The sequence below is a fragment of the Trachemys scripta genome, chromosome 14 (assembly GCF_013100865.1).
Source record: "Trachemys scripta elegans isolate TJP31775 chromosome 14, CAS_Tse_1.0, whole genome shotgun sequence".
NCBI classification, from domain to species: Eukaryota; Metazoa; Chordata; order Testudines; family Emydidae; genus Trachemys; species Trachemys scripta.
Genome location: NC_048311.1, coordinates 5,149,701 through 5,168,708, shown reverse-complemented (window position 1 = coordinate 5,168,708; position 19,008 = coordinate 5,149,701). Strand labels below are relative to the sequence as shown.

The window sequence follows — 19,008 nt, the reverse complement described above, 5'->3', positions numbered from 1 at the left end:
AGACCACAGAGAGAGTCAGAGGTTCAGTTACGCCAAGCTTGTGACTCTCAGCACTCATAGACGTGTCTAGGGCACTGCCTGGGTATGGGGTGTTCACTTCTAACGCAGGGCGCTCCCTTGCTCTGTGTCTTACTACTGAATTAATGCCCCCCCCCAGCCCCTTGTTGATTTAATTTCCATTTTTCATTGTACATTTCACAGCACAGTTCACAGTGACTGGACCTGACCGTCCAATCACTGCCTCCCTAGGTGGGGAGGCCGTCCTGCCCTGCCACCTCTCCCCCAGGATGAGCGCTGAGAACATGGAGGTGAGATGGTTCCGATACAAATACTCTGCAGTTGTGCACCTGTACCGTGATGGACAGGATCACTACGGACAGCAGATACCAGAATTTCGAGGAAGAACTAAGCTCTTGAAAGACGACATCACCAATGGGAAAGTTTCCCTGAGAATACACGACATCCGACTGTCAGACAATGGGCAGTACAAGTGTCTTTTTCAGTCTAGCGTATCTTATGAAGAAGCTTTATTGGAACTACAGGTAGCAGGTCAGTAACTTCTTCTAATACTTTGATGTCTTAAATAAGGTAATAACTGGAGCCAGAACGTTCGTTGTGAGATGACACTTGATATTTTTCATAATAGTGGGTCAGTAGCTCTGCTCTGGTTAAGGTTTGTTCTAGTTTACTGTTTAACAACAGTTTTTTTCCCTAAGGGCTGTAAAAGCCACACTCATACTCAGATTACCTTGAAAAATGTTGTGACTCCTTGCAGTCTGCGGTAGGGTTACTGGTCTAAATTTGAGGACATTAGAGCAACGGTTCTCAACCAGGGGTACGCAGAGATCTTTTTACAACTTATTTCTTTTTTTAGAAAATTTTACAGCAGGCTACATAAAAAGCACTAGCAAAGTCAATTCAATCTAAAATTTCATACAGACAATGACTTGTTTATACTGCTCCATGCATTATACACTGAAATGTAAGTACAATATTTATATTCTAATTGATTTATTTTATAATTATATTGTAAAAATGAGAAAGTAAGCAATTTTCCAGTAATATTGTGCCGTGACACTGTATTTTTCTATCTGATTTTTATTAGACTCCTGAAAGGGATACAGTAGTCTGGAAAGGTTAAGAGCCACTGCATTAGAGGAAGGGGTTAATGAGATACACAAACACCAATAAAAAGTCAGGTGATATTAACATGTGATTATTACAACTTTTTTGTGCACACTGGGGACAAACAATGGCTGATCCTCCGCACACTGATGTCACCAGCTGGGATTGATCTCGGCTCATGTCTGGTGCCCACAGAGTAACAGTGGTTGATACACAGGGTCCCGTAATCCAGAGTCTGGTCTAAGATTGGGATAATTGACAAATTCCCTCTCAGCACAGATGAAGGCAGGAGGCCTGGCATCTGAAGGTGCTGCCAGAGAGACCGGCAAGGGGACAGGTGTAGCTAGTTCTGTAACTGTGACATGAGGTTTAGGGCAGGTGCAGGAAACACCGGACTGCCGACAATCCCCATGGCTGGAAGACACCCTGTGCACCTCCACTGACACAGCCAACAGAACTCAGCACTGAAATGAGACATACTTGATCCCTCAAGGTACACAAACCTCTCCTCATATCGCAGTGACAGCTCTGACAGCCTGCTCAAATGAATCCCTCCACCAGTCACTACAGCGACTGCGAACACGGGGAAGGCAGTGGGAGTGCAGGCAGATAGATGCTGGAATCCAAATCCGAGAAATACAACACAAGCAATCACACCTTCCCATAGCCCTTCTTCATGACTCTTATTATAGCACCACCTTCACTATACTATTCCCAGCACCTATTGCCAGCCCAAGAGGCAGAATTAAGGTTGCAGGGCTGGGGTGCTGTGTGCTGTTACTTTGTATCTCTTGAGTTTCAGAAATTTACATTTTGAAAATGCACAAGGCCCTGCTGGGCAACTGTAATTCTGCATTGACAAGTATTTTGTGGGCATTAGTATGAAATGTAGAGCCCCCATGTTCAAGATGGAGTCTGCTCTGCAGAGTGACTCTGGCCAAGAACAGGCACACACTGGAACACAGCGGGGTAACTCCCTTCCAACCCAGGGGCACCTGTTCCAACTCCCCAGTGTAAATGCACACACACCAAAATAGGTCTGTGATTATAGGAAAGGGAAATATGTATTTAAGAAGAATGAAAGTAGAAAAACAACAGGGGGAAAGATGGTGGGAACGATAAAACAGGGTTAGAGCCAATGCAAGGCCCCACGGGCCCAGTGGCACCACAATATAAATGGGTAGGCACCAAGCACTGCATCTACACTCAGAGTTCAGGAGTCCTGGGCACGGTTCCAGTGGCAGTGAGGCTTGGGTGCTCCTGGTTGTCTTTGGGGCCAGTAAACTTTCCCCAGCAAATCCCTCTGGTGGCCTCTTCTGCTGCTGTCTGCAAAACCACAGAGAGCAACAACCTCCTTACTTGGCTGGATAAGAGCCTCCCTCTTTATTGCCAATGCAAACTCACAACCCCAGTACCCACGGCCCCATACAGCTCTGGGTGACAGGGACATGGGTTCTGATTCTGGTTTGTCCTTCTCAGCTGATTCCATCCTGGCAAGGTGCTCCTCCTGGGGCTCCCGTCCTGGGGTGTCCCCAGTCAGCTGCTCTGTCCCTCTTGGACTTTGGGCTGGTTCTTGGCTGCTTCACTAGGTGAGAGCTGCCTGCTGTAGCCCACTTGTGAGGAGATACAGACACACACACACTGTCGCTCTCCCTCTCTCCAATCTCCTCTCCCTGGAACACCAAGCCCTTCCTCTGCCCCAGCCCAGGTTTGAAGGGGCCGTGCTCTGTAAACCCCAAGGTGGTCACACGTGCTTCTAAAAGTAGCTTTGTAAGTGAAAGCAGCAGAAGAGTTTAGCCTCTCCCCTGCCCATCAGTTGAGCAGTGCTCAGCTCCTTCACATGGATCTTCTCATTCAATCCTTTTTCCCTGCTGCACAGCGTGTGGTGAGAGGCGTTGTCTGTCTTCACAAAGGGAAGAACCAGTCTCTTATTGCTGCTCAGGAAACTGCAGGATTATGTAGAGGCTCCCTGTGATTGGCAGAGAATATGAAGCATGTGCATATATGCTAGAACAGCACTAAATGAGAGGCAGGTTTCCTAGTGGATAGTGTATTGCACTAAGTGTCAGGAGACAGGGGTTCTACTCCTGCCTTTGTTACTGAGCTGTGTGTAAACTTGGGCAAGTCTCTGGGCCTCTCTTTCCTCTCTCATCCTTTGTCTGTCTTGCCTGTTCAGACTGTAAATTCCACAGGGCACCGACTGTCTCCTGTGATTTGTGTACAATGCCCAACATGCCTGGGCCCTAGTCTCAGCTGGGGCCTCTAATCAGTGCTGTCAAACAAACAATCATAGCCAGTAACTCTGATACACTTGTATTTTGTGTTTTTCATCATTTTAATGGACAGACAATGTTACATTCTACTTAAAACCCTTCCAGCCACTCACTCCCATCCACAGCACAGTAATTCTCAACTATGGGTAACCTGAGCTGCCAGTCATGTCCATGACTGGGTATTACACATTCTTCACTTTATAACCACAACAAGGACATTCCCTTTTGTACTGTACATGGAACCCACCAAACTTTGGTTACACAAGTACCCGCTATAATTCCATGTTACTGCAGGAAGAGTGAGCGGGTTCAGTCTGGTCTGACAGTGGAATTCCCACCCTTGGATAATAACACATGAGATAAATATGCACATTTGGACAGTTGTGGATACCCATCCCTGAGTTGCTCCAGTTTGGAATAAAGACACCACAACGTAGTGTAACTCTTCTGCCAGGTGAAGCCAACAGCAACCAGGGCCGGGTTGAATATCTAGGGGTTCCTTTCCATTGATACAACACAGAACTGACTCAAGCCCTCATCCAGTAACCTGGGATAATTACACACCACCCCAGGTGCCTCTAAGAGGCAATACTTCCCCTCTCGCAAGCACAGAATTTGAGTGTAGCAAAGAAACTTTTAATGAAAGGAGGGAAATAACTCAGCATTAATTTGGGAAAACCCCACAAACAGGATTCATAAACATAAACCATGAGCAAAAGACCCACCCCCAAGTAGGTTGGACTGTGTCCTTTTCCCCTCAAGTTCTTAAGTCCAGCAACCCCAAAATTCCTTTCACGCACCTGACCCTTCTCTGGACCCCACTCACAGTTGCTGTCCTTGGTCAGTGCAGACCCAGAGTTCAGAGGTGCATCTGCAGGGTTCATTTCCCACCCTTGGGGTGTAAAGAGGCACCTTATTCGCTCTGCTGCTCGGGCACTCGCTCACCATCCCTCTCTACCAGCCACCCTGCTGGCTGCCTGCCAGTTGCTCCTGCTGACCACCTGCTCGTTGCTCCCGCCTCTCCACCAGCTGCCCTGCTAGCCTCTCATCACACCTCTCCACCACCACCCTGCTGGCTGCCTTCTCACCGCTCTCTCTGTGCCTCTCCACAAGCTGACCTGCTGGCCACTTGCTGCGTCTCCAAGCACTTCTTCACCCACTGACTGTTAGTCACCTTGTGCTGCCACCTGCCTCTCTGCTGTGACTGCTGCACATCAGTCTCTTTGTAATTTTCAGCTCCTTACAGGCTAGCCAGAAACACTACCCCAGCTCAAGTGATTTCAGCTCTTAGCAGGGCAGAAACACAGTCCTACCATAACTGATTTCAGCTCTGATTGAATATTTAACATAATAAAGAGGCACCTAATGAAGCCTATTTAGCTTTTTTTCTTTAAATAGCAGCAATAAAACAAATTAAGCCAGTCCATTGAAGACCCTTAGAAAACAGGCTACACCTTCCAACTCAGACACATATCCCTACCTCTCTTAGGGTATGTCTACACTACGAGAGTAGTTTGATTTTACTTAAATCGAATTTCTGGAATCGATATTGCAAAGTCGAACGTGTGTGTCCACACTAAGGACAGTAATTCGACTTTGTGAGTCCACACTAACGGGGCAAGCGTCGACATTGCAAGCGGTGCACTGTGAGCAGCTATCCCACAGTTCCCGCAGTCCCCGCTGCCCATTGGAATTCTGGGTGGAGCTGCCAATGCCTTCTGGGTAAAAAAATGTGTCGAGGGTGCTTTTGGGTAACTGTCCTCATCCGTCCATCACTCCCGCTCTCCCTCCCTGAAAGCGCCGGCGGGAAATCAGTTCGCGCACTTTTCTAGTCAGTGACAGCGCGGACGCCACAGCACCGCGAGCATGGAGCACGCTGCGACCATCGCTGCAGTTGTGGCCGTTCTCAACGCCTCGCAGCTTATCATCCACCTTTCCCAGAGGCAGATGCAGATAAGTCAGGCGAGGAGGCTACAGCACCGCGGTGAGGGCCTGAAGTCTGAGAGTAGCACAGACCGGTCAGAAAGCACGGGACCCAGCGCCGAGGACATCACGGTGGCAATGGGTCATGTGGATGTTGTGGAACGGCGATTCTGGGCCCAGGAAACAAGCACTGAGTGGTGGGACCGCATACTGCTGCAGGTCTGGGATGAATCCCAGTGGCTGCGAAACTTTCGCATGCGGAAGGGAACTTTCCTTGAACTTTGTGATTTGCTGTCCCCTGCCCTGAAGCGCAATGACACCCGGGTGCGAGCAGCACTGACTGTCCAGAAGCGAGTGGCCATAGCCCTCTGGAAGCTTGCAACGCCAGACAGCTACCGGTCAGTCGCAAACCACTTTGGCGTGGGCAAATCTACCGTGGGGGTTGCTGTGATGCAAGTAGCCAAGGCAATCGTTGATGTACTGCTGCCAAAGGTAGTGACCCTGGGAAACATGGAGGTGATCATAGATGGCTTCGCCGCGATGGGATTCCCAAACTGCGGTGGGGCCATAGATGGAACTCACATCCCTATCCTGGCACCGGACCACCAGGCCAGCCAGTACATTAACAGAAAGGGCTACTTTTCCATGGTGCTGCAAGCACTGGTGGACCACAGGGGACGTTTTATGAACATCTACGTGGGATGGCCGGGCAAGGTTCATGACGCTCGTGTTTTCAGGAACTCTGGTCTGTTTAGACGGCTGCAGGAAGGTACTTACTTCCCGGACCACAAAATAACTCTTGGGGATGTGGAGATGCCTATAGTCATCCTCGGGGACCCAGCCTACCTGCTAATGCCCTGGCTCATGAAGCCCTATACTGGCGCCCTGGACAGTGAAAAAGAACTCTTCAACTACCGGCTGAGCAAGTGCAGAATGGTGGTGGAGTGTGCTTTTGGACGTCTCAAGGGGAGATGGAGAAGCTTACTGACTCGCTGTGATCTCAGCGAAACCAGTATCCCCATTGTTATAGCAGCTTGCTGTGTGCTCCACAATCTCTGTGAGAGCAAGGGGGAGACCTTTATGGCGGGGTGGGAGGTTGAGGCAAATAGCCTGGCTGCTGATTATTCACAGCCAGACAGCCGGGCGATTAGAAGAGACCAGCGGGACGCGCTGTGCATCCGGGAGGCTTTGAAAGCAAAGTTCCTGAGTGAGCAGGGTAACCTGTGACTTTTAAGTGTGTGTACAGAGAAGCTGAACCTGCCCCCGTTTCTGTACCCAGTTAATGTTGACTATCCTCTCCAGTTACATACCCCCTTCACCCCCTTCCAACACACGTTTAGAAATAAAATCACTTCTACTTTGTTAATGAACACTGTTTTCTTTATTACTGTTTTTGCGGGAATGTTTTAAACCTGGGACGCAGACTGTGGTGGGGAGCGGGTGTAGTGTAGTGACGCAAATGACGCTTCTAAACTCCAGGATTGACAGGCTCCGCAGTGGTGGACTGGTTGTTTCAACGGAGCCTGTCACCCCTCCTGATCAGGACTGTGTGTATGGGGGGGGCTATGTGACTTTGTGGCAGGGGGAGGACGGTTACAGATCCCCTGCTGCGTGGCTCTGTGATCCAGGATAAGGACCGCCGCATAAGATCTGTAACTGCCCTCCCCTGCCACAAAGTCACAGAGCAACCCACCCCCCACCACAGAACATGAAAACCACCTCCCAGACTGACCAGGGTAACTAGTGACTGCACTGTGTATGTGCCCTGCTGCTGGACCTGCCCCCGCCTATGTACCCTGCTAAAGGTGACTGTCCTGTCCAATTACCAACCCCCTTCCCTCCCCTTCCCCCCCTCCTCCAAAAGAACATGATGGAAACAGTAATTAACAGAAACGTATTTTTTATTAGCAACTACACATGAAACTGGGAGGTGAAACTTGGACAGGGGCTTGTGTGAGGCGGGAAGGAAAGAACTTGTCAAATTTTGGGGAATGAGAGCCTTCTACTACTAGAGCTGTCTGCAGGGGTGGAGTGAGAGTTTGCACGGACTCTGCCGCCCCTCCTTCTTTGCACTTTGGGTGAGGGGGGTATGGGACTTGGTGGCGGGGGAGGGCGGTTACAGATAGAGTGCAGCAGGGCTCTGTCCTCCTGCCTCCCTTCCTGCAGAACATCCAAGGCGCCGGAGCGTGTCCGTTTGCTCCCTCATTAGTCCAAGCAGCGTTTGAGTCGCCTGCTGGTCTTCCTGCCGCCACCTCTCCTCCCGATCCATGTTGGCTTGGTGCATTTGGGACAAGTTCTCCCGCCACTGGGTCTGCTGTGCTACCTGGGCTCGGGAGCAGCCCATAAGTTCCGAGAACATGTCCTCCCGTGTCCTCTTCTTCCTACGCCTAATCTGCGCTAGCCTCTGGGAGTGTGATGCCAGGCTAGGTTGTGAGACAGTCGCAGATGTGGCTGTGGGAATGGGAAAAAGGGAGTGAATTCCTCAGAAAGATAAATGTAGTTGTGAACAAAGAACATAGTCTTTCTCTGTGAACAAGACCATGCACAGCACCTATCACATGCACACTCAGGACAAGGTCGAATTCTCGGCCTTCGCATTCAGTGTCTGGGGTCTTGCACTGCAGATCTGAGAAGCGGGGCAGGACAGCGGAATTTGTGTAGCAGGCAGACATGGTAAGCCGTAGACTTGTGGCAGCTTAAAACTTTAATAGTAGCACTGGCCTCCTTTCACATTGAAAGCAATGCCAGTCCCTGCTGCCAGCAATCTGGCAAGCAGGAACTCTGCCCCTGTCCCACCCCCTTGCGGCTGTCCCCGGGAAAAATCCCTGTATGCTGCCCCTCTCCCACCTCCACCGTGTGGCTGCAAACCAGCGGTTACAGTTCTGTAAAGGAACGGGCAAGCAGTCCCAACACTAACATTCCCCTACCTAATTCAAAGCAGGTCACCATGAGCGACATCACCCTGATGAGGATCTCAGACAGTGAGAAAGAAAGAATGCTTCAGGAAAGCCTCCAAAGACCAGGGCTGTATGCCGCCCTGCTCTGCAGGGCAATGATCCCTGAGTACTTGATTGTCTCATGGCACGGAAACATTTCATACTACGGAGGACCCAATAAGGCCGCTCTCCCCAGGAACCTGATGCAAAGGCTTTCCAATTACCTCCAGGAGAGCTTCCTCGAGATGTCCCAGGAGGATTTCTGCTCTATCCCCGGACATATAGACCGCATTTTACTGTAGCTGCACTGGCAGGGACTAAACAGTAGAGCGGCTTGGGCAGAACAATCATGCTAAATCAGACATTGTTAGATTTTTTTTCAATAGTTGCACTGCCTAGGACTGAAACGTTAAGCGCCTAGGGCAAACTAATCATGAGAAACCCATTTTTGTTATTCTTAATATTCCTGTTCTGTTAAAAATAAATGTTTAGATGTTTAAAACACTTACTGGCTGATCCTTCCCCAGATTCTGTGTCCGGGTTAACGGCTGGGGATGGTTGGTAGGGGATCTCTGTAAGGGTGATGAAGAGATCCTGGCTGTCGGGGAAATCAGCGTTGTAAGCGCTGTCGACTGCCTCGTGCTCCTCATCTCCTTCCTCATCTTCCCCATCCGCTAACATGTCCAAGGAACCGGCCGTGGACAATATCCCATCCTCAGAGTCCACGGTCAGTGGTGGGGTAGTGGTGGCGGCCGCACCGAGGATGGAATGCAGTGCCTCGTAGAAACGGGATGTCTGGGGCTGGGATCTGGAGCGTCCGTTTGTCTCTTTGGTCTTCTGGTAGCCTTGTCTCAGCTCCTTGATTTTCACGTGGCACTGCATTGCATCCTGGCTGTATCCTCTCTCTGACATGTCTTTAGAGATCTTCTCGTAGATCTTTGCATTCCGTCTTTTGGATTGCAGCTCGGAAAGCACGGACTCATAGCCCCACACAGCGATGAGATCCAAGACTTCACGATCAGTCCATGCTGGGGCCCTCTTTCTATTCTGAGATTGCACGGCCATCACTGCTGGAGAGCTCTGCATCGTTGCCAGTGCTGCTGAGCTCGCCACGATGTCCAAACAGGAAATGAGATTCAAACTGCCCAGACAGGAAAAGGAATTCAAATTTTCCCGGGGCTTTTCCTGTGTGGCTGGTCAGAGCATCCGAGCTCGGACTGCTGTCCAGAGCGTCAACAGAGTGGTGCACTGTGGGATAGCTCCCGGAGCTATTAGCGTCGATTTCCATCCACACCTAGCCTAATTCGACATGGCCATGTCGAATTTAGCGCTACTCCCCTTGTCGGGGAGGAGTACAGAAATCGAATTTAAGAGACCTCTATGTCGAACTAAATAGCTTCGCGGTGTGGACGGGTGCAGGGTCAATTCGATGTAACGGCGCTAACTTCGACATAAACGCCTAGTGTAGACCAGGCCTCAGTTTCACAGGGCTCTGGTAGTCAGCCCCCTGGCTTAATGAAGTCCTTTCAGCTGAGAGTCACTCCCTTAATTTGGGACACGTTAAGCACAGTCCTGCTTCCCTGTAAATCTCCAATAATTACAACACTGGTAACAGCATTTCACTACCCCTGCATACAGTACTAAAGTGATTTGTGACCCAACACCAGCCAAAGTCGATTACTTTGAGCAAAACACCACTCTCCCTGCTAGATATCTAAGCAGAGCAGGAGCAAACTGTATTTACATAAATACAGCAAAGTATCTCCCCCTCCCAGCTAGCTATCAGGGAAGAATTCATTCAGACCCTGCTTACATCAGTAAAGCTGCTGAAACTAAAACAATCATTAGGTTCATAAGAGGACAATCTGAGGGTTAACTGAGACTCCTCCTAAATCTATGCATCCGAAGAAGTGAGGTTTGTTTTTTTTTTACCCACGAAAGCTTATGCCTAAATAAATCTGTTAGTCTTTAAGGTGCCACCAGACTCCTTGTTGTTTTTGCTCTCCTAAATCTAAACACTGTCTTATTATTACATCCATACAGCAAAACTTTGCAAACAAAACAACAACAACATTAGTATCAAAAACATACACTACTGATTTGGCATTCATGTCACCACACCGCCCTGAGCTGAACCAGCAGCCAGCAACCAGCTCTTTGAATAGTCTGGTATCCTTCTTTTTCTGGTTATTTTCTTGCTGCAATAAAAGCAGACCTGTGAATATCAGTGCTCAGGGCGGAGATCTTCACCTCCCCTCTGGTGTGGCTGTCACCTTTTGGGACTGACTGAACTAACCAAAGAGTTTGGCACTTTTTTTCTTTATACTTGAGAGGGGAATTGTCCCCCACCCTTGGAGGTGCCCTACTGATCATTCTGCAAGGGCTCAAAACCTTTTCCCTTTGTTTACCTGCTAGTCCCCGACTAGCTGGAGTCAGTGGACAGTGGCTCCACTCTTCTGGCAGGAACAAAATGAATATTGACTACTACTGTTGAAAAGGAACAGCAACAGAAGCACGGGGCTTTACATATAATTTTCATCTTAGGCCTTTTAACCTCAGTTCTTGTCTGTGGCTCTTGAACATTTCCCATGAGTCTGTTGGACCAAAGCCTTGTGAGTGACACCCCTTCTGGGAGAGGACTCCTGAGCCTGTGGTCTTCTGAACAAGAATCCAAGTGGGAAGGGTCCAGACACCCATCCCTTCTCTGTCTCTCCTTTGAAGTTGTTTCCTTCTCTTGGATGGTCTGTATGAAAATTCCAAGCAACTTAAGGGCCTCTCTGTGCACACACTGACCTCGCAATTACAAAATCTGTTTGAATTCACTTTTGGTTAAGGTACAAGACTCCAGGGCTGCTCAGAGGGAGGGGCAAGTGGGGCAATTTGCCCCAGTGCCCGGACCCTGCAGGGGCTCCCACGAGAATGTCAGAGGCTCCCCCCCGCCTCCGCCTTCCCCCATCCCCCAGTGCCTCAGTGCTCCACGTCCAGGAGCGGCCCTGGGCAGCGCTGCAGCGCCATGGCTCCAGCAGGACCTGAGCTCCTCCCCACGTTGCTGGATCTCACGGCCCCGCCCCCTTATCACGTGGCTCTGAGCGGGGAGGAGCTCAGGCCCCGCTGGAGCCACGGAGCTGCAGCGCTGCCCAGGGCCGCTCCTGGACGCGGCGCGCTGAGTCTCCAGGAGAGGGGGGAGGCAGAGGTAAGCAGCATGGTAAGGGGCTGGGCACCCGCCGAACCCATCCCCCTCACAGCCATGACCCCAGCTCTGAGCCCAGCCCCTCTGAGCCAGGCACCCCCAGACCCCATCCCCTGCAGCCCTGACCCCAAGCTCTGAGCCCAGCCCCTCTGAGCCGGACACCCCATTCCCCCCACAGCCCTGACCCCCAGCTCCAAGACCAGCCCCTCAGAGCTGGACAGGCTCCTGACCCCATCCCCCCCAGAGCTCTGACCCCTAGCTCTGAGCCCAGCCCCTCTGAGCCAGGCACCCCCTGACCCAGAGCCCAGCTCCCCACCCAGCCCTGGGCAACCGAAGCGCCACCCCCAGGCAGCAACAGCCCATTGGCACCATCACCATCACCCAGCGACAGCCCATTATGTAATTGCAAATATATACATACCATTAAAGCATTTAATGTTTTTAAATAATGTATTTCATGTATTTTCAAATTACTAAAAATTAATTTTGAATGTATTTCACTGGTTATTTTTTACATTTACAATACTGTTACTATAGTATTGCAACTTTTTTTTATGAAAGGGGCCCCCGAAATTGCTTTGCCCCAGGCCCCCTGAATCCTCTGGGCGGCCCTGCAAGACTCTTGCTTCAGATTAAGATGATTTTATTTCAGTTTAGCTCATCAGTAATTAAAAAAAAAACAAGTGTGATCTGCTGTGGGAGGCATTATTTTAACCCTGCATTTCCTTTTTATTTAGTGTTTGTGTTTATGTTTTGCTGAGTGTGTTTCCTGGCTTTCAGGGGAACTCTTTTCTGCTAACTACTTCTGCACTCTAGAAGGTTACAGGGCACTGCCAAAGCAACCTGAACTCCTCTATAACAAAGTTTTTTACTAGAGAATTAATTTAATGCATATCTGCACATAGATATGCACTGGTTTTGATGAACTAGTGCAAACCTCTGTGTGGACATTCTTAAATGGATTTGAAATTGGCTTATACTGATTTAGCTTGAGTCAATTCCTTCTTGATTTATGAGTGTCCACACAGGGGTTTGATTAACTAAACCATTTTAACAAAACTGAAGCAAGTTGTGTATAGAAAAGCCCTGACATTAACATTAATTTTACTGTATATCAAATATGAATCTCGACAGATTAGCTGACCAATCACACTTGTGGACTCACATTTGATTATTATAATAGGAAATGTCTTTTGCTAATAGTGTAATAAAACATTTGGGTCATTACTGGGCACTGTAGGATTGTCACGAGTTCATTTATTTCTTCTGCAGGTTTGGGCTCTGATCCTGTCATCTCTATGGAGGGACATCAGGACGGAGGGATCCGGGTGGTGTGCCGATCATCTGGATGGTACCCAGAGCCCGAAGTGCTGTGGAGAGCTCTACAGGGGCAGCTCTTACCATCAGCCTCTGAAAAAATATCCCAAGAGGACGATGACCTGTTTCAAACAGAGATTGCCATTGTTATAACAGAAGAGTCCAACCAGAAAGTGTCCTGCTGTGTCAGGAACCCCCAACTCAACCAGGAGAGAGAGTCAGAGATTTCCATAGCAGGTCAGTGCCCATCAGTGCTGCACATTGAGTCACTGAGACACTGCAGACATGGGCAGAGAGTATTTGTCATTGTGTCTCCTCATCTCAAAAAAGATATACGGCATTAGAATAGGTTCGAAGATTAGGGGTTTGGAAAGGGTCCCATATGAGGAGAGATTAAAGAGGCTTGGACTTTTCAGCTTGGAAAAGAGGAGACTAAGGGGGGATATTTTAGAGGTATATAAAATCATGAGTGATGTGGAGAAAGTAGATAAGGAAAAGTTATTAACTTATTCCCATAATACAAGAACTAGGGGCCACCAAATGAAATTAATAGGCAGCAGGTTTAAAACAAATAAAAGGAAGTTCTTCTTCATGCAGCACACGGTCAACTTGTGGAACTCCTTGCCTGAGGAGGTTGTGAAGGCTAGGACTATAACAGCGTTTAAAAGAGAACTGGATAAATTCATGGAGGTTAAGTCCATTAATGGCTATTAGCCAGGATAGGTAAGGAATGGTGTCCCTAGACTCTGTTTGTCAGAGGGTGGAGATGGATGGCAGGAGAGAGATCACTTGATCATTGCCTGTTAGGTTCACTCCCTCTGGGGCACCTGGCGTTGGCCACTGTCGGTAGACAGGATACTGGGCTAGATGGACCTTTGGTCTGACCCAGTACGGCCATTCTTATGTCTAATGTTCATTGGCCTGAACCTTCAAGGTGCTGAGCACGTCTTGGAAAGTCCTGAGCAACCTCAGTTCTCTTAGGATATGTCTATACTGAAGTTAAAAACCCAGGGTTGGCCTGTGCCAGCTAACTCAGGCTCGCATGGCTCAGGCTAAGGGGATGTTAAATTGTAGTGTAGATGTTTGGACTTGAGTTGCAGACCAGGATCTAGGACCTTGTGAGGTGGGAAGGTCCCAGAGCCTGAGCCCAAATGTCTACACTGCAATAAAACAGCCCCTTATTCCGGGAACTATGAGCCTGAGTCAGTTGACAAGAGCCAACTGCAGATGTCTAATAACAGTGTAGACGTACCCTTTGACTCCAGTAGGAGTTGAGGGTGTTTAGCACCTTGCAGGCTGGGATGCCATTGGCTGGATTTTCATAACAGCTCAGTACCCAGCAATCATCATTCTTCTCAATGGGGAGAAGGGAATTCTCCTGTGTTCTTGTGCTGTACTGAGGACTGTAAAAAGAAGAACAGGATTACTTGTGGCACCTTAGAGACTAACAAATTTATTAGAGCATAAGCTTTCGTGGACTACAGCCCACTTCACTGAGGACTGTGTTGGAATTGAACCTATCCCTTTAAGAGCGTGTGTGGTGGAGGGGGCCACTGCGGTTAGCAGCTCCCGGCTATAGGTGCTAGAGGACTCTGTAGGAAAGCGTGTGAGCAAAATCAGGACTTACTACAGGAACAGTTAGTTGATGGCAAGCCAGGGTGAAGATCTGCCTCACACTAGCCTGCTGCGAACTAACTGTCTGTGGGGACCCTGCTACATGCACTAACAATTCCGTAGCACACTTCAATCTACCCTACTTTGAAATGGGAACAGATCAAAGGGCACCAGAATTTTTCATGCAGAGCAGCAGGGTGCATCCAGCTAGTTAGTGCACAGCAGGCTAATGCAAGGTGGGTTTACAGCCCAGCCTGCAGTGCACTAACTGTTCCTATAGACAAGCCAACGTAAAGCAAGGTAGGGTGAGTCATGCCAGTTGCCTTAGGGAGCAGCCCCTCTCTCAGTTGTGGGTCTGTCATAACTATAAAAGGAAGGGTAACAGCTGTCCTGTGTACAGTACTATAAAATCCCTCCTGGCCAGAGACTCCAAAATCCTTTTCCCTGTAAAGGGTTAAGAAGCTCAGGTAACCTGGCTGGCATCTGACCTAAAGGACCAATAAGGGGACAAGATACTTTCAAATCTTGGGGGGGGGGGAAGGCTTTTGTTTGTGTTCTTTGTTGGGGAGTGTGTTCGTTCTCGGGACTGAGAGGGACCAGACATCAATCCAGCTTCTCCACATCTTTCTAAACAAGTCTCTCCTATTTCAAACTTGTAAGTAAACAGCCAGGCAAGGCGTGTTAGTTTTCCTTTGTTTTCTCAACTTGTAAATGTACCTTTTACTAGAGTGTTTATCTTTATTTGCTGTACTTTGAACCTGAGACTAGAGGGGAGTCCTCTGAGCTCTTTAAGTTTGATTACCCTGTAAGGTTAATTTCCATACTGATTTTACAGAGATGATTTTTACCTTTTTCTTTAATTAAAAGCTTTCTTTTTAGAACCTGATTGATTTTTCCTTGTTTTAAGATCCAAGGGGTTTGGATCTTGATTCACCAGGAGTTGGTGGGAGGAAGGAGGGGGGATGGTTAATTTCTCCCTGTTGTAGATCCCAGGGGGGTTGGAACTGTGTTCACCAGGAGTTGGTGGGAGGAAGGAGGGGGAATGGTTAATTTCTCCTTGTTTTAAAATCCAAGGGGTTTGGATCTGTATTCACCAGGGAATTGGTGAAGGTTTTTTCAAGGCTTCCCAGGGAGGGAAAAATTGAAATGGTGGCAGCGGAACCAGAGCTAAGCTGGTAGTTAAGCTTAGAAGTTTCATGCAGGCCCCTACATTTGTACCCTAAAGTTCAAAGTGGGGATCCAGCCTTGACAGGGTCCTTGTGAGTTAAGGTTCTGGTTTCCAAGAAATAAAGTCATGTTATTCTGCAACCTTCCAGAAAGAGTATTTATGTTTGTATCTAACTTCTCAGTGTGTGCTGTGACCATCACAGTTCTCCATGTGGGGAGAGGGCCCTGTCCTCCAGTTCAGACTGACAAAACTCCCATTGCCTTAAATGAGAGATTTGCCCAAGTCAGAACTGAGGATCAGGCTGTAATTTTTTTTAATTGCACAGAAGGCAGTAAACGCAGCGCTCCACAGCCAGCATAATCCCAATCGCCCCTGTGGACATACATTATTGTTTTTCATTTCACAGTCACAGAGTGCCTTCCCTGCATAACCAAGTCAATGGGAGCTTTGGGAGTGCTAGCTATAAAGGATCAGATCCAAAAATATGCAGAAACAAAATCTTGCCTAAGAGCAGCTTATATTTTAGAACAATAGTTCAGATTTGATGTATTATTATCTACCAAATTGCTTTGTTAATACAGAATGCATATTTCATCATTGTAATAATAAGAATATTGCATTTGTAAAGTACTATTCATCTGAGATCTCAAAGTGCTGCACTGCTTAATAACCTCTCGGTATGCCCGGACAGATGTGATTATTATGTTCATGGTGTACACATGGAGAGTTAGGGTACGTCTTCACTACCCGCCGTATCGGCGGGTAGCAATCGATTTATCCGGGATCGATATATCGCGTCTCGTTAAGACGCGATATATCGGTCCCCAAACGCGCTCACTGTCGACTCCGGAACTCCACCAGAGCGAGCGGCGGTAGCGCAGTCGACGGGGGAGCCGCGGCCGTCGATCCCGCACCGTGTGGACCCCAGGTAATTCAATCCAAGATACTTCGATTGTAACTTGTTGATTGTTGCGTATCTTGGATCGATCCTCCCCCCCCCCAGTGTAGACCAGCCCTTAGAAACAAAACATAAATACTCTTCCTGGAAGTTGCAATGTAACTGCTTTATTTCTAAGAATCCAGAAGTCTAACACACCACAAATACAGAGCGAGACAAAGCAGACTGCTCCCTAAGGCAGCGAGGCAGAACTCAACTCACCTTGGTCTAGGTAACAGCAGATGACCCAGATGCATGCTCCCTGCAGAGCCCCCTAGCCTGCAAGCAGGACCAGGAATCTCTTCAGGATTTAAAGTGTCAGCTTGTAATTTTTACAGTTTTCAATACACTGCACTAATCACTTATCAAGGACCTTCTAGTCAGCCATTGCTCCAGGCCCAGGGAAGAGGAATCTGGAGGAATTTTTACTCTGAATTTCCAGGCTCAAGTTTTCCTGTATTATATTTTGGGCCAGACTCTCTTGTGTAACTGAGCCCCGGTGAGCACAGGAGAGTCGGGGGTGTCAGGAAGCTGGTCACAACTCTCTGATTCTGAGGCCAGTCTGCACTGGCTGCAGCCTTGGGATCAGTTAGAGCAACCTAGGGAATGCCTGAACTTATGCCAGGAGAGGATAGCTGCACAGCAGAGCTCCACCCCACCCCCAACACACCCCTCCCACTATAACCATGTTCAGTAAGCAGGCTAAATCTTCAACTTTCATTGGCTTAATAATAAAGCACAAAACAGCCACAGCTCACTGTGTATTTCCCTGTGAGATTCTTTTATCTAGTCACTATGTGACAACTGTCACTGTGTCCTGCCTTTATTCAGCACGTGTTTGCTCCCAACTCAATGGCACTTTCTCTTGCAGAGCTGTTTTTCCCAAGGGTCAGTCCCTGGATGGTGGCTCTGGGGGTGATCCTGGCTCTCCTGACTGTTCTCATCCCCCTGGCAAGTTACTGCTTCTGGAAGCAACACAGAGAGAAAGGTGAAGTAACCCGAGGGGGGAATTTGGTGAGAGAGAGATTGCTTGATTGAATGATTGATTTTAAAACAAAACCAAAAGTAAAGATACAGGGATTAAATTAGAGGAGTTTCAGGCAGTGGGAGCTGGGCTGAGGATGAATAAGGAGCTGAATGAATTATGACTTCACATGTGAACCGAGAAGTGTCAAGTGGTTTCACCCCTTTAGATCTCACTCAAGGATCCCAATCGACTGTGATTCTGAACTGTTCCCTGGGGATCAACATTGCTCAGATTGAAACACCATGTGGGGCTCAGTGAGCTGGGCTTGGAGCGCTGACATCTGTAACTTGGCTGCTTGCAGGAAAAACAGAACGCAAAGGAGGAGAGAGGGGGGTTTCTTAGGGCCAATTCTGCTCCCTAGTCGGTGCTTGCCTCCCCCCACCCCAATCTAGCTGAGTAGGAGCTGCAGAAGGGCAAAGCAGTGGCTGTCAAAATGGACAGATTAGCAGTTATCTTATCTACACTAAGGTTTGTTCAGCCTGAGATCCTGCTGACCTGAACATCCAGCTAAAGAAAGGCACCTCCACCCCATTCTTCCCCCCCTCCCATCTTCCTAGATCCTAGGAGGAGCTGTTACCACTTATCATTAGGACCAGGGGCAAGTACCACCTACAAGGTCAGGAATTGGCCTAGGATTGAGCTAAGCAGACCCTGTCCCTTATCTAGCCCATGGTCAATGCCTCATTCCCGTTGCTCACTTCCTGCCCCCATCCCCACAGTCTGGGCTGGGGAGAGGATGGGCATAGAGGGGTGCAAACAGTGAACTGGATAAACAGAGATCTTCCCTCCCCCCACTCCCACAACAGCCACATCTGACAGGAGTGTGACAGGGTCCAGGCACCAGGCACGCTGGCTGCAGGGATGTTGAAACAGATCTGTCCATGTGTCCTGTTTGTTTGTCTGCCTTGTTTTCATAATTGTAGTTACATTAATAGTGGGAACCGTACCATAAACATGACAGTGAAAACTCTCCTCTCCCCCTTTTCTCCCTCTAGATACCCTATGACCTGATATGGAGAGTGAGAAAGGTCAATGTCTGGGCCCATTACATTGACTGACAGTAGAGTTATCCCAATAAAAACTACAGGGTGAAATCTCACCTCTTCTTCTTTTCTCCCTCTAGAGACTCTACAATCTGAGGTGGAGAGGCAGAAAGGTCAGTGTCTAGGACAGTAACATTAGCTGTGGGGTTACTGTTATAACATGACAGGGTGAAATCTCACCTCTTGCCTTTTTCTTCCCCTAGAGATCCTTCAATCTGAGATGGAGAGACAGAAAGGTCAGTGTCTGGGACAGTAACATTAGGTGTGGGGTTACTGTTATAACACGACAGGGTGAAATCTCACCTCTTGCCCTTTTCTTCCCCTAGAGATCCTTCAATCTGAGATGAAGAGACAGAAAGGTCAGTGTCTGGGACCAGTGGGATGAGTCTCATAGACTTTAAGGTCAGAAGGGACCATTATGATCATCTAGTCTGACCTCCTGCACAACACAGGCC

At 48.6% G+C, this 19,008-nt stretch overlaps 1 protein-coding gene across 1 annotated transcript; it reads left to right on the top strand.

The window, feature by feature from the left end:
* Positions 1-287: 287 nt before the first annotated feature.
* Positions 288-18,568, top strand: LOC117887589 (butyrophilin subfamily 1 member A1-like). Its single transcript, XM_034790232.1, has 4 exons — positions 288-549; positions 12,720-13,001; positions 17,355-17,497; positions 18,506-18,568. Exons 1-4 carry the CDS (start codon positions 288-290, stop codon positions 18,566-18,568), a joined length of 750 nt encoding a protein of 249 aa, XP_034646123.1.
* Positions 18,569-19,008: the final 440 nt, after the last annotated feature.

Bases quoted from the DNA above. Each gene is read 5' to 3' on its own strand.
- LOC117887589 (XM_034790232.1), top strand. From the start codon at position 288: ATGAGCGCTGAGAACATGGAGGTGAGATGGTTCCGATACAAATACTCT. The intron at 550-12,719 runs GTCAGTAACTTC...TTTCTTCTGCAG, and splicing joins ATTGGAACTACAGGTAGCAG to GTTTGGGCTCTGATCCTGTC. The intron at 13,002-17,354 runs GTCAGTGCCCAT...TTTCTCTTGCAG, and splicing joins GTCAGAGATTTCCATAGCAG to AGCTGTTTTTCCCAAGGGTC.